Source organism: Lissotriton vulgaris, chromosome 8, assembly GCF_964263255.1.
Source record: "Lissotriton vulgaris chromosome 8, aLisVul1.2, whole genome shotgun sequence".
In the NCBI taxonomy this organism is placed as follows: domain Eukaryota; kingdom Metazoa; phylum Chordata; class Amphibia; order Caudata; family Salamandridae; genus Lissotriton; species Lissotriton vulgaris.
Genome location: NC_141696.1, coordinates 1,287,569,092 through 1,287,591,421, shown reverse-complemented (window position 1 = coordinate 1,287,591,421; position 22,330 = coordinate 1,287,569,092). Strand labels below are relative to the sequence as shown.

The window sequence follows — 22,330 nt, the reverse complement described above, 5'->3', positions numbered from 1 at the left end:
CATGGCCAAGAAGGAGCCTCCTGTGGGGCTGCGTGCCCATTCAACCAGGGCGACTGCAGCCACTACTGCCTTGGGACGCGGTGTTCCCCTGCAGGGCATTTGTCAGGCAGCTACGTGGGCCTCGCTGCACACTGTTACCAGGCACTACTGTCTTGACAGTCGGGTCCGGAGAGACGGCTTCTTTGGCCGTTCTGTGCTCCGTGACTTTTTGGTGTAATCTTGTTCGCAGACCCACCACCGGGGTTGGTTTTGCTGGGGTATCTATTCTACGGTAAGGAATCTATCACTAACGTGTCTCTTTCAGATGCAAAAGTTACTACTTGTGTAACAATATATCTGTAAGAGACATTAGTTAGTGATAGATTCCTTACCGCCCCACTCATCCTCCCCGTTCTGCGAGCCGATTACTAGGGTTAAGGTCATCCCCTTTTAGGGCCCTAGTTTTATGCACCAATGGTCAGTTTCTTGCATGGCTCTGCATTTCGACGTGGAAAGTTGTGTACAGTACTGACGTCAGCGTGTATGGGTGGCGCCTAAGTAGTCTCCGAGACATCATTCCGGCGCATACAACGCCAGTGACGGACGCGGAGCGGCATGACGCCACATACCGGTGCGCAGGGGTACTGCTAAGCAGAAAACTTTCCAGATCCAGTCTGATGCCTGGGCAATATTCTAAGGGAAGGAATCTATCACTAACTAATGCCTCTTACAGATATATCATTACACAAGTAGTAACTTGTGCGTTAGGTGCGATCTGTGCTAGGGGGTCTGCTGTCATGTTTATGTTTTACCCAAAGAAGATAAACTCTTTTCAGTGACTTAATCTGCGGAGGCTCACAGCCTTATGTTGCTTCCTGCCTCAGATGCTCCTTTAGGTTATCATGGACACTGTGAAATGTCTTCTATATTTACTGTATCATGGTTTGCAAACTCTTTTTATCTTTCTTTGAGAGGGTTTGGTATGTTAGACCTGTACAGAAGTGTTAGCACCATGTCTGCCTTTTATCTAAGCTGATCTATTTTCTTTGTTTATATTGTGGTCTCTCCCATGTTCATATGGATGCATTGAAATGACATGTTCATCTCTATACTTATTTTGTCTTATTGGGACTTTAGAGTCACCAAACTTACAAACATGAGATAAAAATCAGTGATCAGGTGCTATAAGGTGCTATATTTGGCCGTAGTTTGGAGAGGCTTTGCAACAGAACTCTCAGTCCAGAGGTCACACCGATTTGCTGGAAACCAGCCGCAATTAGGGTTTGTTCGGAACTCTGATAGTGGTGCAACCTTCAGCCCCGAATTGCTCATCAGTCCCAGTCAAGGGTTGTGATGGGGAAGAGCTGACTAGCTATTTCTGTGGTATGCTGTGAGACCCATCTTAAGAAACTCGATTTATAGTCATGCCATTTTCCGCTTCAGCTGAATTTTAGCATAGGGCTTAAAAGAGGCTTTAGTATATTAGGATGCTATGTTTGTACTGTTTGGACTGTTCATATTGCCGTCTTATGCATTGTTGCCTTTTGTTTTGCATTCTTGTGATTACCATTCATATTTTATGTGCTAAATTTAGGTTTTAGAAGATAAACATTATCCCATCTTTCTTAGTGCTTTTCTGAGTTTGTTATTCATCAATGAAAGCGGATTTGGAGATCCTTTGTGTCCCTGACTTTATCTAGAGGAATTAATCCAGACCGGAAAATGCCACCTGCGCAGTATTGCTTAGTGGGTTGTGTAGGAGTTGTTGTCCAACTGGATTTCTAATTTGTGTTGGTGCATTGGACTAAGTCCTTATGCCAGGGTTTAGAAATCCTTACCCTGCGGCTCCGGGGGGGCCCCTTGATAGTGACAAGGTGGGAAATCAGACAGTGGTACTTGCTAAAACAATGCAAGGTCAGGAGGTTTTGATTTGCCCATGTGAGGAAAAACAAGTTAATAAACCCCTATCCATGTGAAATTTGAGCAAAAATGGACAGTCCTGAGAAGACTTGGCATGGAATGAGATAGAGGGGAGGCACAAAGCGAGGAGCGAGTGGGAGGAAGCAAAGGATAGCACCTGGAAATAGGAATGAGTGGCGAGATATTCAGCTGGAAGCGATGACTGAAATGGGAGGAGAGGGGAGACATGGGCAAGCATGCAAGATGGGGAAACTGAGAGAGACCAGGAAAAGTGTTCTGCTGTGTTGGGTAGAGAGGAACACCGTGGTGTAGGTTACAGTAAAACATACAGGAAGTGCTCCAGTTGTGGATAGGGTCAGCCCGGGAACTTTTGCTATTGGTTAGGGAGTAGCCTCAAGTTTTCCTCATTCATTGGCTGGCACTGGGCACATAAGTGGTATTCCTAGTACCCTCCACAGTTTACTTCTGGACCTGTGAGGAACAAAAGAGGACTTGACCTGCTGTCAGTGACCTAAGAAGAGCCTTGAAGACTGGACCTGCTGTCCTTCTCCTACCTAGGACACAGACGTGGACTCCAAGTGACATGAGGCTCACTTGTTTGGGCTATAGGGACACAACACACTCTTTCCTGAATTTACAGGTCAGGGCCCTTCTCCTGGCCTCTGTTGCAGTGAGTCTTGGCCCCTAAGTCCTGTGCCAAGGTCCTGCACCCTTGACTGGCTTTAAAATGTACTCATAAAGTTTTTGCTCTGTGGACCGTCAGGGGACAGGACCAACTGCCAAGTTGATTCAACGAACATGCATCACCACTGGGCCAAAGATTCCTGTTTCTCCCACTGCGTTCTTACCCGCAGAAGCAAATCAGATCCAATGGGACTTCATGGAGAAGGTGTCCGAACTCATGGAGCCCCCTTTGGCTACAACTTGCAGCCTTCCCCTGCTTGGAGAATCCGGGCTCCAAAAAAGTCCTAATATAGTAATCTTCACTGGTCGAAGGCGGGAAAAGTATTTTGTGCAGGAGAGACATTATCTGGCTACCAAATTCTAATTTCTCCCACTCTGATCTTTCCCGCCAAAAGTCAATGGCTTCACCAGCATCTCATCTAACAGCTATCTGATGACTTGGAGCCCTCTTCTGCCACAGCTTGATGGCCTGCCCTACAAAGATTTTTGAGTTCCATTCCAGAGACTAAATTCTACGGTAAAACTCTTCTCTGTGACAAAACTGGCCCTGGTATCCTGCCCACTCTTCATGACGGTCAGTCTTACACCTACCAATGTCCCAGAGTTTGCGCTTATTGCTTATTGCCACAATTTGAACCTTAAACTTAAAACATGTATAACTCCTGTTCTATGTTTTGGATTTTTGTTGTTTTGGCGTCATTTTATTTATTAAATGTACTCTATTTTTCTCAATTGTTTTGGGATTTTTCTTGTGCTGTGTTTTCACTTGATAACTGTTTGAGTACTGCATAAATAATTTTTACATTGCCTCTAAGCTAAGCCTGACTGCTTTTGTGCAAGCTACCAGAGTGTTAAGCACAAGTTTTATTAGTGAATATGTGGTTCACCCTGACCTGGATTGTGTTTATTATTTGTAATGGCTTCTCAACGCCCACAACAAATACTCCAATTTCTTAAATGCCGGATGATTAAACTTGGCAATGAACATACAGAAGATCTGCATCATCTTCAAAATGTGTACTGAACAAAGATCAAGCTTTGCAAATGTGCTACACTTCATATTTATTGTCAACTGCATTGCAACATCTCGTAATGGGGAATAGAATGCAGAATGCTGACTAGCGATGTGTAAATGTAACATTTTAAATGCACATCTGATTAAATTATCCCAAGCTACAGCATTCAAGAAATTTCATAATTATTTAAGAATAACGACTCACAGCATTTGCTATTCTATAGCTTTTTACATACACGAAAAAAACAGATCTTTTATGTTCATGTAAATATAGGGTCATGGTCTTATTGTGGGTATTAATTTCAAATCCATGGGAGAGCTATGAACAGCTGCCCCGTAGTTGGTGCTATGGCATTTGAAGCATTTCAAAAGTTGACATGGTTTGAACTCTCAAAAGTAGTTTACTGGAGAATGATAGAGAGGGGTTTGTCACGTTTAATCTAATGGGATAAAGAAAGTATTTTTAACACACACTTTTTGTGATGTCAGTGATTGCATCCTCATAGTTAGTAAAATGTACTCAATGCCAAATAATTACAGATTTGTTTCAAACTTTCAAACTAGCTAGAGAATATCTTACCATTAATGGTATGGGAGACATTTGCAGCTTATGTGTGGAGCATAGTGGTTCTAAGATAGTAACTGGATGGACAGTTTAGGGCCAGAGTGTCTGGAGGAAGAAGCTACCTGAAGCCTGGTCAAAGTAAACTAGTAAAACAAGCAAAAATCTAATAAGACAAAGCCACAGCCACTTTGTAATTATGCTGCTGATTTATGTATGATACCATGGGTATGTGTTGATGATATATCCCTGTTAAGGTCCTTAATACACGTACCTTGTAAATCCCAATCCGACTGAATCTGATTACAAGGTGTGCTGGAACACCACACTCAAATTTTTTGCTAGTAAAGGCCGTGAGAAATGTGCACGAGAAAACTTCCCTGAATGAGGGAAAAATGTGGTGCACAAACATGGAGTCCTACAGTTATTCCCTGTTCCTTAGAGGTGAATTATAAATGCTGTGATAATACTGCACCCCTCACTACCATGCCCTCGCCCTACTGGGCATCTGTGCTGTTCAGAAGAGTGCACTACCTTAGAATCCAAGAAGAATTTAGCACATTGCATGAGGCAGAACCAAAAAGAGCTTGCCATTTAGCAAGGAGTGCTCGCTCATATGTACTGTGCCCTGCCATTGAAGCTCTGAACACCCAACTGAGTAGCAGTGATATTTAACAGCTGATTAAGAAGCCATTGATAGAAGACTTGAACATATTCTACAGTATAGCGTTGATAGACAGGCAACTGTGGTGCCTTCTCAGTTATATGCGGGGGTGGGGGTGGGGGGTGGATAATTCTCTCCTCTCGTTCTGGCTGTTTGCAATAATCACGCTCTGGAAAATGTGTGCATTTATGTCATGATTGACTCAAACATACATTGTGTGTGTGTATTTTCTGCAGTTGTGAACATTGTCTTTATGTGATTATAATGTGTTGATTTTTTTCCTAGATGAGGAAACAAATGTTAAAATCAATGATAATTGAACTCAGCAAGGAATATTCAATTGTGACCCAGTTTACAAGTTTTGTGGCCATTGAGAAAAGGGTATGTAAACATGAATGTCTTTGATGAAAGTAACTGTGATTTAAAAGTAAGGTTGAAAAGTATCTTTTATGCACTATCAAAGTGATTTAGAGCTTGATGTTGTGACATTCGCTAAAGCGAGTGCATATGACTCTAAAATACACAGATGAAAGATTAAAACAGTATCAATTCGAATAGAATTAACACCCAAGTGTTGTCTCCGAATACGATTGCAATACAATTGTGTTCTCTTTCATTAATAATGCTATTTAGTGTTCGTTTTATTAAGCTCTGTTCACACCAAAATACTTTATAAAGAATGGATATAGTTATTAGTTAAATTTATAGACGCAACCATTAATTTGGTTGAAAAAATGTTTTAAAACTACTTAAGCGCTTACCTGCTGCATGGCTGTTAGATTAAAACATTCTTTGATCGCTAAAGCACATGGCCTAAAAGTCGGAATGATGGAATTAAAAAGAAATGGCTCACTCAGATATGACGTAGCATATAATATGTGCCAAGTATTCTGTTGTATAATAACAAAGTCTGAAACTATCTGTTTGGCTAGTGTCTTTCCTTTATTGTTTGATCTCGCCCATGTCAAACAGGCTGAATCCTAGTCTAACAATATCGTTTAAAATTTAGCGTTTGTGCTGCAAGTAAATAGGGTTGATGTTTTCCCTGACTTTAAGGATCTATTAACCCTTTCACTGCTAGGCCTTCCCCCTCCATGTGCTAAGCCTTTTTCGTTTGGCTATTTGGGGTATTTCTCGCTTAGAGCCCGTTAACTTTTTGTCCACATAAGGTATCCACGCCAAATTTGCATCTTTTTCTTCCAAAATCCTGAGGATTTTATAGGTACCCAGGGTTTGTGGATTCTCCTACAAGGGACCCAGAAATTAGCCAAAATACTGCAACATTTCGTTTTTGAAAAACGTGCTGCTGAAGAAAGCATCTGTTTTTTTCCCTGCAAATGGTATCATCAATAGGTTTGCAGTGCTGAAATCACCATCTTCCTAGCTTTTAGGGACAGGCATACTTTTGTCAGAAAAAAAATCAGAATTTAGCCAGGAGTCATTTCCGTAGATCCTTTAAGGTTTTCCTATAAAACTACCTGGTTTTGCAAGGGAGTCACCAGCTTTTTTGATCGGCCTCAGCGGCCATCTAGGGAAATCTACCATACCCAAACATTTCTGAAAACTAGACACCTAGACCAGGGAGGTGCACCTTATGTGTATCTCCCAACATTTTCCTACCCAGAATCCCCTGCAAACCTCAAATTTAGCTAAAAATCAAATCAAATGTGTTCTCACTTTTCTGTGTGGGAAAGGCCACCACAAATTTCTTACCACCCAGCATTCCTTCAGGTCTCCCAATAAAAATGGTACCTCACTTGTGTGGGTAGGCCTAGTGCTCGCGACAAGATATGGCCCAAAACGTACTGTGGAGACTTCCAAATTATCGATCGCAAAACTAACTGGTTTTGTGATGGAGTCACCTGCGTTTTTGGTACCGGGCTCGCCGGCCATCTAGGAAAACCTATCAAACCCAGACATTTCTGAAAACTAGACACCCAGGGGAGTCCAGTGGCTAGAGTATCCAGCAGAAGGAGCATTGCCAAAGGTAATCAATTTGTTCTTTTCCACCATCTACCAATAATTAATGTTAGACAGTCATTTGGAGGTTAGTACAAAAGCTAAATAAATAATTTAAACTTCTATTTATTATAAACTTTTCCTGCTTTATTTAGGATGCCATGGAATCTCAAGTTCACATTCCAGACATTCTACAACTTATGGCTGCAGAAGATGTTGATATTCTACCATATATGACATGGGGAGAGGATCCTGATGACCGAGACACGGTGAGACACATAAAAAATAAGATTGTCATTGTTAACACTGTATACGGGACAAACTTGCCTGTTGTGTATCGCATAATCTATCTTCTATCTATATGTATAAAAACCAAAGTAGGTCCGTTTGTCCTTTATGCATTACTATACCATTCATCCGATAGGCATGAAACTTTGGGAAGTTGTTGAGTACACTCCCGTGGCAGTATCTGGCTACAAAAAAAAGAAATTGTTAAATATCGGCACCCCGGCCACCCAGGGCCCTCATAATCTTTCCAATACTGAACGTTTACACTTTCCGGTGCGACTCGCTTTTGCAATGACCATCAACAAAGCACAAGGACAATCGCTGCAAGTGTGTGGACTAGATATGGAGAATCCATGCTTCTCACATGGACAACTGTATGTGGCCAGTTCACGCGTCAGAAAACCTTCTGATTTATTCGTCTACGCACCAGACGGAAAAACAAAAAATATTGTTTATCCACAAGCACTCGAATAAAAAAACAGAATTAAAACAACACTTTGAAATGTTTTCCATATTAAAATGAATAAGTTTTAATAAAAATGACACAATGTAAATTGAATGTTATCATAACAAGTTTACTTAAATTTCATTTCTTCTTAGATCTTCAACACTCACAGGGCTGCTATGGGGGCTCCTCTTCACTGTAAGCAGGTAAGCTAGTTGTAGATAATATATGCTCTTAATTTTCTCAATTTGGTATCTACTCTTTGAAATATTTGTAAAGTGCTAAAAAATGCCAAGACGTTGCTTTTTTGTGGCTTTGTTCAGAAAGGTGCATTACTCTGTACTATATTTCCCATATATTCCTTTCTTGTTTAAAAAGTAAAGTAGGAAAACATTTTTCTATCAGGAGACACTTTAAGCAAGTATACACGAAAATTATCTAGTTTTGCAAGCAAAAACAAATTCTTAGTCCAACTCTACATGGCAGATTTATATGCAAACTGTGCTTCAATCAGCCTTTTTATTTGTCGTTTCTTAATTTGTAATGAAAGCCTTACAAGATTTAGCATATGATGATGCAGTGTTTCTTGCGTCAAATTATTTCCTTCATATAATAAGCCCTTTGACACTGATTACCCCAAAAACTTAGCACTCTCTGCTCCCCTTTACTCATGACTGGCTGCGTATTTTCCCACTCTCTATGTATCCAACCCTCAGACTCCCCCGGACTTAACCAGCAACCTTGACACCCCCTCCAACTCTCACTGTAGACAAGTGCCTACCAGAAGGTCCCCACCTCCTCAGACCTTTACATACAAGCTCGCTGTAACAAATCCAAATGATGCCCACTGCAAACCTAGTGACGAAGGTCACACCCTTAGACCATCAGCGACTAAATACTCAGCTGGCACTCCCACACTTCCCAAGTTAGCCCCTATGCTTCTCACTCAGACTGTCTTCAATCCTTGTCCTCATGACACAGATCACCCCCATAACTCTGTGTTTTCTGCTCCCGCATATGCAGGTCTTACTGCGTTTTCCCCCACCCTCAGTGAGGGATACACCTATAACGCTCTCTCAAAGATTCTGAACCGAATGGAGTGTAAACTCAACTCTCTTGCTACCGACAGCGCATCTTAGACAGGATCTCTTTAACCAGGCCATCCCTGTCCACTCTCACTCACACATGAGTCGGAAATTGCCTCCTCATACAGGTTGGCCGACTTGCTTACAATCCTCCACCTGGCCCTCCATCCCCCCATGCCGGCTGGCCAACGGGCCCCACCACTCACACTGCCCTTTAACCGCACGGGAAGCGGATGTTCTCAGCGAATCTTATCTCCCCAAGACCCAGATCATGGTCCATAATCCTCCCTCTACAATCCCTGTGATAGTGGGAATTAATAGAACCCCTGTCATTTCGAATTAGCCCAGACGTCCTGCTCAGTACACCACCATTCATACTCGAATATCTGCCAAGGATAATTCCTGCCCTCTTTTTTGCATCCTTGTCAACTGTAGATCGGCAGCCCAACATGCTACAGATATCGCCACAACCATTCTCAGTGAGGGAATTGATATCGCTTTTCTCACTGAATCTCGGCTCAGTGACCATTCAATTGCCATACTCGACCTACTTACACCTCCTAGTTACTCCATCATTAGACATGACAGACCTGAAAGAGCAGGTGGAGGTCTAGCCATAATCCACAAAGCTGAAATTCAACTTTCCATTTTAAAGAATGCAGAATACGCGACTTTTGAATACCTCGGCATTTAACTTAAAGGTAATGGCTCCCCGTCTATCAAACATCACACCATCTACCACCCACCTGGTGATCGTGCCTTCTTCACTGAAGAATAATGTTATGTTACCAAGGATTTGTAAAGCGCTTGTGGACCGGTTGGTTTCTTGGCGCTTAGTACTAGGGGGCTGCCGAACCGGACACAGTTAATTCATATGCTTGGGTGAATACCAGGTTTTGAGAAACTTAGTAGGTCAGCGCTTGACCTAATTTCCAAGGGGATGGAGTTCCACAGGCAGGGGTCCAGAGTTGCAAACCTGCATCCCCCTTGACGCTTCAGCTTGAAGTTAGGGACAGTCAGGAGTTGGAGCTGGGACGAGCGAAGGTTTCGTGAGGGAGTGTAGCAAGAGATGAGATTATCTATGAATTTAGGGCTCTGGCCATTCAGGGATTTAAACACCAGGCAACCAACTTTAAAAGCGCAGCGCTGGGGAATGGGTAGCCAGTGCAGCTTCCTAAGAAGGGGAAACGTGTTGCCACCTGGGCTGTTTGTATATCAATCGAGCCGCTTGGTTCTGTACTGTTGGACTTGGCCCTTCTGGCAGGTTCACCCCTGAACTTTTTGCCTTGTAATATTACATAATTGTAGTGATTTCTGGTCTTTGCGCACTTTAACACTGTGCCCCAGTGTAAAGTGCGTGCTCTCTCTGAGTGCGTGTGTAAGAGTGGCCTGCCCTCCCATAGGAATACATGGGGAATATGTGTGTCCATGGTAGTTCCTGATGTGTGGGGAGTGCAGGGTCGAGTTTTGTATGTGCGAACTCGTGAGATTGAATGCTGCGCGATGATGTGCGCGGATTTACGGTGTCTCGTGTGGAAGTGCCACTTCTAGAAGCTGGCATGTCTGTGTCATAAATGTGAATTGACTGTCTGGCTTGTGATTGGCTGGAGCTGGCTGGTGTGCCTGGCTCCAGGAGTCAGGATGGGTCTGCCCCAGTGGTGAATGGAGAGATCTGCATGTTGATGTGAGGGAGGGGTGCACCTGAGACCTGAATAGGGATGGGCCTTCCCTACACAATGCTGGCTCCGCCCCCTGTGGTGCGACTGATGTCCCTAGCCTGTCCTGTGGATGGGGAGAGGGGCTGAGCACAACAGAGTGCTCCAGAACCAGCTGCGTCTGGTTTTCCCCCACCCTGCACCCTAGAGACAAAGGATTTGTGTGTATAAAAAGAGGCTGTGACCTCCTGTAAAATGTTCTTGTTCCTACTTGAATCTACTGGGGGCGCGCTGCTGCTGGGGCCCAGGAGAAGGCTTGCCTCCATGGGCCCTGCCCAGCACATGGATGCCTGGGACCCTCCTGCCCTCTTCACCTGGAGGACTTCTTTTTCTGGGACCCTTTTTGTTTTAGGGGTCATTTCTTGGGGGCTCGATGGTCTCTGTGCCCCCCTAGCGCCTGGGAAGCGCTTTATCCTGATTTGACCTGTGACTGAGGGAGCCTACCCCTCATGGCTGCCTTTATTAATGGCAGCGCGGGTGCCCACCCCGCTTATTTTTCATATTTTGCAAGCAAGTGCCCACCCTGTATTTTGCCCGTATTTATGTTACTTTGATTGTGCGGGTGCCCACCCGCGACTTTGCCCAGGAGTCCTATTTTCGATTCAGAGCGGGTGCCTACCCCGCTGCTACCTTTGTTTTTAATTGCGAGGGGGCCTACCCCTCGTTTGTGCCCCCGGGATACACCGCCGCGGCCCGTGGCGAAACCGGAAGTCAGGCAGCTTTGCGCCTGGCAGCCGGCGGGACTTCCGGTTTGTCAGAGGAAGTCCCGCCCGCCGCCACGCTGGGATTGGCTAGGAGTCCTGCGCCGGCCAGAGGAAGAAGAGACGCCGTCCGAGGAGATGGACGCTGGCGCCTGCCGGTGCGGGGCTCCCATTGCTGAGGGAGAGCCCCGCAGGCGCCAGCCAGTGGCAGCAGAAGACGGAGGGGGCGCGAGGCACATTGCCGGTGCCTGCCCCCGCCGCAAGTGAAGAGGAGCCCCCCCTAGCAGCCCGGTGAGTGTTGAAGAGCTGAGGGGAGGGGGAAGCTCCTTGCATGCGTTGGCGCAAGGGTCCTACGCCATGAAAGTGGGTGCATTTAGGGCGGCCCCGGATGGCAGTGGGCCGCCCCTGTTTACCGAGCCCAAGCGGGGCTCCAACAATGGCCCATATTTGTTTAAAATTCCCTGTGAGGGGCTTGGGGGCATGTATTGCTTTAAGGAGTCCGTGGGCTCCTGGGGCAAGTTTCCCTTACAGAGCCCCGTGACTCCGAGGTCCCAGTAGTTTTGAGAGCCAGATGGCTCACAGGGGGCACAGGCTTATTGTCTAGAGCCTGAATGCTCCAACAAAGCCCCCATTATTTTCAGAGCCTAGAGGGCTCCCCAAAATGCGCATTCTTTAGCCCCGAGCCTAGAGGGCTCCAACATTTGATCAGGATTATTTAATGGACCAGAGGGACCCGTGTTCCCTTCAACGCTTTGCCCATTATTGTAAAGAGCCCCGTGTGGCTCTAACCTTGACATATTTGTTCCTATGGGCCATTGAGGGCCCCTGTCGCAGTTTTGAGTTCCCATCTGCCCAGCAAGTAGTGGGCAGCTGCACCGTTTAGGTTTCCTTTCTAAGGACATGTCTTTGGACTCAGGAGTGAGTCGCACTCCTTCGCCCCTACTTTGGCCTTCCACAGCTGCGCAGCACTTAGTGCCAGCTGCAGCGTTTAGGCCCTGTTCTTGTCCTCAGCTGCCCAGCAAGTAGTGGGCAGCTTCTACATTTAGGTTTTGGCGCCATGGCGCAACCTGGACCCTAGTGTGATTTATGTGCTATTATGATTTATGTGCTGATGCTTTTGGGTGTTAGGAAATGTACTGTGTGTAGTATGTTTTGCACACCGTGTGTTTGATGCCTCTAGATATGATTTCTGCATAGGAGGTTGTTTTACCTGTTTAGGTTTATGTTAGGGAGATTGTACTTCCCTGTGTGATTTACACCCCTAGTGTAAGGTTTTACTTAGGTGGTGAGGGTCTAATGTAGTTAGACTGATGGGATACTGTGTATGATGGATTTCATGGGACAGACTGTTGCAAGTGCAGTGATTATCAGTGTTTACTGACTGTACGTTCTATGACCTAATGTTACTTGTATGTTTTAGTTCACCTTTACCAAGTTCACTTTGTGATGATCCTGACAGTGGTCCATGTGGCGCTGCCAGGTGTACATAATCCCTTGTAAATATTGCCCGTGCCAGTTGGCACAATGTACATCCTGTGATTATGATTCTGATGTGTTGTGATAATAGTTAACAGTGATAATAGATAACAGTGTGTCTTGTGCACATCTCCCCGCAGCCCTTACCGCAATCACAGCTCTCCTGCCAGCGCCCCGGTCCACCACGGGATTTCCCGGTTTTTTGTTGAGGGCGCAGGCAATACATTTGGGGCTCCCGCATTGATTGGCTCTAGTGGGTCACGCGGGGCTCGACACGCAGGCTCAACCCTATTTAGTCCGGGTGGCTGGAATTTCGCCTGTTTGTGTCTCAGGTCCGCGTGCATGACTGCTATGCTTGTGATATCCTGTCTTTTAAAATTATTGGAACTTTTTAAACACTTGTTAGTACCGTTTTGTGGCGCATGATTGATATGTTGCTTAGCCTTGCTGCCTTGCTGAATACTGTTTGTTCTAATTTTAAACTGACCGTCAGTGTGTCTTGTGCACATCTCCCCGCAGCCCTTACCGCAATCACAGCTCTCCTGCCAGCGCCCCGGTCCACCACGGGATTTCCCGGTTGTTGTGGAGGGCGCAGGCAATACATTTGGGGCTCCCGCATTGATTGGCTCTAGTGGGTCATGCGGGGCTTGACACGCAGGCTCCACCCTATTTAGTACGGATGGCTTTCTTCGCGCACAGCGGACGCGCGCCGAAGTTGCGCCAAAGTTAAGCCCGTCTGCGCCCGTCCGCGCTCAAACCGCGCTCAAACCGCGCCACGGGCCAGACCGGCTGGACCTCGCTACTCCCTCCAGGCAGAGTGTGAGTTTTACACTCTCTCTACCTTGCTTTCCGTTAGGCCTTCTCTTAAATCATGCCACCATACTTCATCTCCTGATGATCTTTCAACCTTGCACTGCTGTAGTAGCGCTTTTAGACCTGTTCGGATCCGGCACGTCAGGAAAAACCGGATTTGTCCCGGGGTACCTAAGTCCACCGAAAATCCTATAAAGGAGGCAGGTTTCCGTGTCATTGGTCAGAAATAATGTGGCTTTTAGTGACTTTGTTTCGCAGAGGAAACCCCCTTGGGTCTTTATTACGGAAACCTGGGGATCGGATTCTTCAGGCCCCGACCTGGTGGATGCCATCCGTAAGGGCTACACCCTTACCAGGATGGACAGAACCGGTCGCAGGGGTGGTGGGCTGGGAATCTTATTCAGGGATTCCTTCATGTGCCGCACTGACCCCCTTTCTGCCCCCTCTGATCATTTTGAGGCAATGTACTTTTCGATAAATTTCGCCCCTTCAGCCTCCTTCTCTGGTATACTTTGCTACAGACCCCCTGGTCCTAGAGCTACTTTTTCCCAAGACATGCTGAAACTTTTAGAGCCCTTTATTAACAGGCCCAATCTTACCCTTCTTGGTGACTTCAATTTTCATCTAGAGGTCGCAGATGCTAGAGACACGTTGTCTTTAGTAGAAGGCTTGACCGCATGTGGCTTGATCCAACTAGTTGATGGCCCCACGCACTTAGCTGGTCACACGCTTGATGGCATCTTTCCAAACGATTCCAGATTAACGACTGGTACGCCTATTCCTCTGGCCTGGTCAGACTATCGGGCAGTGCCTTTTGACCTTAACGCTACTCTTACTGCTCCAGATCAATCTAAGAGCAATAAATGGGAAGTCAGAAGGAATTACAGAGAGATTAATAATCAGACACTGGCGCCATTTATGAATATTTTCAGCTCCCTCTCTCGGTCGGACCCTAATGCGGCAGCACTAGGCCTGTCTAACGCCTTATTGAATGCGATAGACACTTTGGCCCCTGCCAAGCAGCACTATTCTGCCCGAAAGAGTCCCTCTCTGCCCTGGTACTCCGATCGTCTCAGGCTTTTAAGGCAGAAATGTAGATAAAAGGAGAGGTCTTGGCATGCCCATCCCGACTTCCCTGGAAAAATCCAGCACAAACTACTGTTAAGGGAATACAAGAGGGCCATAGTTGAGGAAAAAAAGATCTATTATACAAACCTTACTGCCTCTTTAAAATCATCTAGAGACCTTTTTAAAATCATTGACTCACTATCGGTGCCTAAAGTGGCTGACTCCATAGTCGAGACACAGGAGCTTTGCGATAATATCGCAAGCTTTTTTCATGCAAAAATTGCCGATATTCATAAATCACTTGAAATTCTCAACTTGGAGCTGGATACTAACCCCGCACTTTCTTCTCCCTCTCCCTCTCCTGTCCATGATGAGGCTTCCGAACCTTGCTCTAAACCAGGCTTTGCTGACTTCCCTCATCTAACTTTGGAGGAATAATATTGCCTCCTTGATGATACCAAGTCATGCTCTCCCTTTGACCCCTGTCCTTTAAAAACCTTGAAGGCCTGCAGAGAGGTGGTTCTCCCTCCTCTTCTAGAGGTCATGAACTTGGCCATCACAAAGGGGATTTTTCCTCTATCTTGGAAATCAGCAGTTGTTAAACCTCTGCTTAAGAAGGCTTCTTTAGATCCGGGAGTTTTGAAGAACTTTCGTCCCATCTCACTTCTCCCAGCCCCGGCCAAAATACTTGAGGCCCACCTTAATCGCCATCTCTCCACTTTTTTGGAGAGCTCTAATCTGCTGGACTTCTCCCAACACGGGTACCGTGCTGCTCACAGTACAGAGTCTGCCCTCACGGTTGTGATTAACAACATCCGTTCTAAGGTCGACAGGGGCCACACTACTCTTTTGGTGCTGCTTGATCTTACGGCAGCCTTTGACACCCTGTCTCCTTCGATCCTGGTTTACAGGCTTGAGGGGATTGGGGTGGGTGGCACCGCCCTCAGCCTACTGGCCTCTTTCCTCCACCAAAGAGAACAGAGAGTCAAGATGGGCAACTTTCTCTCTTCCTCCCAGTCAGTGCAATGTGGGGTCCCGCAGGGTTCTTCGTTAAGTCCCCTGCTGTTTAACATCTATATGACCCCACTTGCCAAAGTGGTGAGATCTTTTGAATTTGAGGTGCTGTCGTACGCCGATGATACCCAGATCATGGTTTCCATCACACAGTCGGTCAACGACTCAGCCCTCAAATTTAGATCGTGCATGGAGGCAGTGTCGCAATGGATGGTGCCAAACTTTTTAAAACTGAACGGGGAAAAGACAGAGGTCCTGATATTCGGAGGAAATCAGGAGATATGGTCCGAGGATTGGTGGCCGGCCTCCCTGGGGGACTGTCCACATCCTACTGACTCCGCCAGGAATCTTGGAGTATTGATAGATTCGGCCCTTTCTTTCGACCCTCAGGTCAACAAAACTGTGTCTACTTGTTGTGGCATCATTAGAATGCTGAGAAAGATTGCCTCGTATCTGTCCCCTGCTGCTCGGAAACAGGCTACAGTTGCCTTGGTTTCTTCTAGGCTTGATTACTGTAACGCCCTTTACAGCGGCATAAACAAGAACTCGATCCACCGCCTCCAGATGGTACAAAACGCCGCAGCCAGGATGGTCTTGAAACTCCCAAGGCTTGCCTCAGCAACTCAGGCTAGGAAGGATCTCCACGGGCTTCCAATTCATTCTAGGATTTCCTTCAAACTTCTCTGCCTCGCCCATAGGTCTGTCTTTGGATCAGGCTCCGAAGGCGTTAGGTCTCTTGTCTGTGCCTATACGACCAGGAGAACTCTTCACTCTGCCTCTAAAAATCTGCTTTCGGTTCCTAGATTTGCGAAGGCGAGGTGGGGAGGAAGAACCTTTTCCACTCTGGCTCCCAAGTTATGGAACTCCCTCCCGCCGGAACTCTCTAGTCAACCCTCACTGGTAATCTTTCGTAAACTTCTTAAAACCTGGCTTTTTTCTCAGGCTTACTAGGGTTTTTGCATTCGATTCTCTGAGACTGTATGTTTTGTTTGTTCTCTGCGCCTTGATGCCCTTGGGCTAAGTCTGCGCAATACAAATTCCCTATTCATTCATTCATAATACAAAGGCTATTTTTGATATAACTTTGTGTGGAGTTCCTTTTGTGGGGGGCCTTGGAGGTTGTTGCTGGTGGGTGCGTGCGCAAATGCTTTACACATTGCCTCCGAGATAAGCCTGACTTCTCGTGCCAAGCTACCAAGGGGGTGAGCAGGGGTTATCTTTGGCGGGTGACTTCCTTGCCCTGACTAGAGTGGTGGTTTCTGCCTGGCTTTGGTGCAAGCCTTAGCCAACCAGAAATCCCATTTCTAACATGTACCATCTGAAGCGGTTTTGTAAGGCCAAGTGGTAGTCCAAGGTATGTTGCATTGGCATAGTCTAGACGAGATAGAACCAAGGCTATCAAGACCTGTACCAGAGCTGCCTGGGTCAGTAGACTGCTTATCTTTTTGATTTTTAGCAACTGAAGGAAGCAGGTGGAAATCACGTGACTACATGCATTTTTAAGGAGAGGTCCTTGCCTAGGGTGACACCTAGATGTTTTAATGAGGGGGTAGGAACGGGGGGACCTAATTCGCTTGGTCAGTACTGTGGGACCCACAGATTATGGCCACCACCTGTCAGTACCAGTTTGGTTTTGCCTGGATTTAGTTTTAAATGACTTTGATCCATCCATTGACAGATGAATGTCATGGTGGATTGAAAGTCAGATATAGACTTGGGGGGAGTTATCAATTGTGAACATAAGTTGGAGATCGTCGGCATAGTTGAAGGTAGTCACTCTTCCATCCTTCAGGGATCTGATCAGTGAGAGAAGGTAGAGGTTGAACAGGTGCGGGGAGAGCGAGGAACCCTGTGGGACCCCCGCATTTGGTTTTGAGTTTTGGGGGCTGTGAACTGGCCAATACGGACTGCCTGAGTGCGATTTTTCAGGAAGGAGTCGATCCATCTAAGGGCTGGGCCCCGGATTCCTGCCTCACTGACACGGTCTGCCAGTATATTATGGTCGACCGTGTCAAATGCGGCCGAAAGATCTACCAGACCAACTTATTATCTGACCTATTTATTTATTTTGAATGTGTTATAGAGCGCAAACAAGACCCTTGCGGATATCAGAGCGCCTTACAACCAGTGAAGAAAATTATGCACAAAATAGAACAGGTAGATCACGTATACATAACATATTGTGCAAAATAAAGCAAAAAGGTGCAAAACAGAAAAGTTCCGTTGGGACACGGGAGTGGCAACTGTGGTGCCTAGATTGTCTGGTTGGAACTGTGTCATAACAGTAAAACTGGAGTAGGTACTGGTGTACTCATAGTTTCTTTAGATATCGATCATGTTAATTTTTCCATGAGTATTGCTTTTACTTCCTTTTTGAAAAATGCCGTAGAGGTGATACGTCTGGTTATCCAGTATTATGGGTATCTTTCATAGATTCACATGCCTGAATCATTCCCCGTCGTCGGGGTGGGAGTCCCCGGTACATAACAATAGTAATGTCATATAGACATATACATACTAATAGGCCAGAGGCCTCACATTAGTAACCTATCTGAGTCCTTTTGTATAAAGGACCAAACTTTGGCCAGGAGCCAATCAGCTACTACCACCCTCTAGAACCTTCCTGGAAGGAGCCCTAGTCCCTCAGATTTTCTACCGCACGTCGTGCTAAAGGAGTCTCCACTGAGCTCTGCTCAGCTTTCTGATATTTCTGGATTTATTTCCATATTTTTCTCTTCAATATACTCTTGTGGATGAGTACTAGAGTGACTATGTCTACCACTCCTAAAAAAGGGCTCTTTAGACCCTGTGCTTCCTGTAGTAAGCTGAGACTGCATGTAGATGACAAACATGAAGACTGCCTCTACTGTCTCTACGCTCAACATTCTGCCGCACCTTCTCTGTCAAGACTTTAAAGGACAGAGAGGGACGCCTGCTTCTGTGGCTTCAGAGACTGAAGGACAAAGATCAAGCAGTCTCTTCAGGTGAGAGCGAGTGTTCCTTCAGGAGCTCACACTCCTCAGCCAAAAGGCCAAGACAGACATCTCCAGGTCCGTCTGATATGCCACCTCAAAAGAAGACGCCACAGTCTTCAGAGGGTCGTCCAAAAACCATGGCAGTTAAGACTTCTCTTCAGGAAGCCACATTCAAGAAGCCTGTGCTGGTGTCTTCTGCCATGCCTGTAACAGCGTCGACGGTATCCATCTCTACGTTGACAGCATCAGCCTCCACCACCCTGTCGACAACTACCTCAGCATCGTCGTCGACGGGTAGGTCTATCATGTCTATAATTCCTGTCAAAAAAGCGTCGACGACGCATCCGTCGACGACAACTTCCACGTCGACGAAGCCGAAGCCATCGTCGTCGACGAAGGTCCCTTTGACGTCGACGACGTCATCGTCGACGAAGACATCGACGAAGCCATCGACGTCGACACCAGCGTTGACGAGGCCATCGACACCAGCGTCGACGAAGCCATCGACGACGAGATCGTCGACGAAGCCATCGACGACGGCTCCAGCGTCGACGCCGCCGTCGACGAGGAAATCATCGTCGACGACGCTACCGCCGACGAGGCCGTCGTCGACGAAGATGACATAGATGTCTGCTGTGGATGTCAGCATCTCACCGCCGATGACCACCCCGTCGACGTGCCCGTCGACGTGCCCGTCGACGGAAGACTCTCCTAAGCTGAAGTATACTTATACACACTTAGGATGTCAACGCGTATGCTGACGCCAGAGAATACGTCTCCTAGCAAAGTCCAGCCACTGCCACCGGTCCACTTACTGGAGACTGAGGATTCTGATGATGGTGCCATGTTCCACACAGCAACAAGTCCATCACAGCTCAACGTCAAAGTCCATGAGAGTTCGGATTGCGAAGACCTGGGTCAGGCAGAAGTGCCATACCAGGAGTGTAGGAGAGTAGGGTCTGCAATCCTATGATCACCCCAGATTTTTGCTTTTTGCTTCACTGGTTTACGACTTCCCTGGCTGTGGGCCTGCTAATCAGACCCACAGCCTACCTGTTCTCTCACTAAATTGACACATGTACCGTAGGTGCATTTACCAATTGGTACTGGGCCACCTTATCAGACCCTGTAACCCAGGGCATTGGTGTACCCAGGGCCTACCAGGGGCTGCAGCATGTATTATGCCACCCCTGGCTGGCCATCTAAATCTGACACAACTGGCTGCACGACAGCTGGGGCAAGGTGGTGTAATCACCCTTTGCTTTAGATATAGTATACCTATATCTAACCCTAAAATGGACACATAGATTGCTATCAGTCACTCCTATGGCAGGCCTGGACAATCCTGAAGGCAGAGTGCTTGGAATTATGTGAGATGGTGCTCTGGCATGAGCTGAGCCCGTTTGCAGCTTGCGGAACCAAGTCCTAATAGCTGTTCCAGGATAACGCGTACCATATACTCTTAAGTGCATTATAATCTTCGCGGTTATATGCCAACTCTAGTATCGCTTTATCAAAACATGTCGAGTAAGGTGTCATACGAATTGGAATACTAACCCCTCGCCAATTCTGGCGACGGGGTTAGCATTCCACCCTTCTAGAGGGACACGACATGTATGTAACTGTGAACCCCGGTTAAAGTTAACTCAAGCCTCAGCATCACAAAATGGATGCTGCCACCACAGACACAAGTCTGACCTCCTGCTGCTGGGAGTCCTTCCAGCGAGGAGTGCTTGGACAAAGGGTTTCCTGTCCGGGCGGTGCTAGCACCATCCCAGACAGGGTTTTGTGTATCCTGGGTAGGCAGGGCTTTAGAGGAAGGTGACTGCAAGTGGCACCCCGGTGCTCACTATGCATAGGCCGGCTAGAACCAGTTCCAGGGGCACACCAGCCCCTGAACTGGGGAAAGTCCGGCATGGGAGAGGGGTGTAACCACCCCCCTTCCTGGTCCCACCCCTGGGCAGGACCTAGTCGCGTGCCTGCCCCCTTTTGCAGGATAAAGGTAGGAGCAGGCCTCCTTCCAGATCAGATCATCTTTGAATCCTGACACTACTTTCTACGAAAGGAACTCAAGACTTCTTCTCAAGATTTCTCCCTTGTGACTAAGGAGTAGTCACCCTGCAGCAGCAGGCACCACCTAAGTATCGTGCGGTTTGCTAAGACGTCCTTCCTCCAGGAACCAGACCGACCAGCACGACGAGACCCAGACTCCCTGCCCTCTCTGACCTCTACCTGCCTCTACAGCACAGCTGAGAACCGTGGGTGCGACGAGACCAGTGGACCCGACCATCAGAGCCAGCACGACACTGACCCAGCACGACCGCCGAGGGACCCTCGAGTGGGTGCACTGGGGTAAGAGAAGCCCCAACCCCAAGCAGCACGAGCACCGAAGTCCAGCCCCCCCAGCATCCTCCAGATCTGCGTGGGGCCCTTTTGCTTCTGCGTTGCTTGCCACGTTGTCCGGTCGCTTGCCCGTTGGCTAGTGACCCTCCAGACGACGTCCTACGTTTGTTTCACTGCTGGTCTAGCTCCTCTAGACTGGCCCTAGACTCCTCCTGAAGAAGATCCTCTTCGGACCCTACTGGTCCCCTCACGACGCCATTTTGTGTCGCCACGTGGGCTTGCGTTAGCCAAGGCTTGTTGCCTCCTCCAACGGATCCAGCACCGCCAGCAGCCGACCTCTGACGTGGGACAGCTCGCAGACCTCCAGCCTGGTCGACATCAGCGCCCCTGGTTGCAGCAGCAGAATCCAGTGTCACCTCTTCGCCTGGCTGAGTGACCTCGTCCGGTGCCCTTTGGTGCCCACCTAATCACTGGCTAGTGATTCAGAACTTGGTCCCCTCTGCTTACAGGTACTCTTCTTCAACTGATCCAGTCCTTGGATCAGCCCGGAACATCTTCACTGGTCGCCTGCCAGCAACTTCCACTTCAGCCTCCTGGTTCGTCAACGAGGGTTTCCGACGACACTTGAACCCTATGCAGCCGCAGCCCCTGGGCTAGGTAAACCGAGTACCACGGTGTGAGAAGGTGGCCTGATATGCAGTGCTCACTATTCTAGTGAACACTATGTATCAGTCCAGCAACCCTTATTGATGATTGGTTGTAAGTCAACCTTATAGACCAGCTATCCTAGTAGCGTGGATACGAGCAGTCTAAGGCTAAAGACTCGTGAGGGCGTGTTAAGCCAGCTGTTATACCACACATATACCCCTTGAACACCAAGTGAAAGGACACCACACAAGTGTTATGAAAATAAACAGTGTATTTATTAAAATCACAACAGCCCTGTACTCTTTATGAGGACAGGGTACTAAGCACAAAACAGAACTCTTACGAAAATACTTAAGTTAGCACAGTATATACAAATGCCCGAGGGGCACGGAAAACCATATACTCTGAAAGTGGAATGCGAAATTACTAGCAGGTAAGTACAGTACTAATAGGCTTTGGAATCGCTAGGACTTGACTATAGAATCTTCAGATTACTTCTAGGAGACCCAGGGGACTCGGGTGCAGAGTGTGCACTCTCACGCGTGATGCGGGACAAAGTCTATGGTAGCTAGATTTCACAGAGTTAGTGTTCTCGGGCGAACCCGACCTGGTAGGAGGAAAACGAAAATGGATTCTGACCCTTGGATAGTGAGGCTATGCTGGGGCACCGAAATGCCGACGTTACCTAGCCCAGGGGCTGCAGCTGCATAGGTCTCAAAAGACGTCGGGAATCCTCGTAGACGGACCAGGAGCCTGGAAGAAAGATGCTGGCAGGCGACCAGTGAAGAGAGTTCGAAGTGATCCAAGCCTGGATCTTGAAGATAGATGACACCTGAAAGCAGAGGGGACCAAGTTCGTGACTACTAGCCAGTAGTCAGGTGGCACCAGGAGGGCACCGGATGGTAGTCACCTCGACCAGGTGAGTGGGTGACGCTGTGCTCTGCAGATCTCACGGACCAGGAGGCGTTGTCGGCGA

At 47.3% G+C, this 22,330-nt stretch overlaps 1 protein-coding gene across 3 annotated transcripts in view; it reads left to right on the top strand.

Annotated features, from left to right (window-relative positions):
• Positions 1 to 22,330, top strand: part of PARP4 (poly(ADP-ribose) polymerase family member 4) — a 1,988,214-nt gene that overhangs the window by 1,082,347 nt on the left and 883,537 nt on the right. For 2 of the 3 annotated variants that reach the window (XM_086935217.1, XM_086935220.1), the window contains exons 30-32: positions 5,110 to 5,205; positions 6,939 to 7,052; positions 7,672 to 7,722. In XM_086935217.1, coding sequence (XP_086791343.1) covers positions 5,110 to 5,205; positions 6,939 to 7,052; positions 7,672 to 7,722 — 261 coding nt within the window. The remainder of the gene's footprint in view (positions 1 to 5,109; positions 5,206 to 6,938; positions 7,053 to 7,671; positions 7,723 to 22,330) is intronic. The other variant, XM_086935219.1, reaches the window with a different exon arrangement.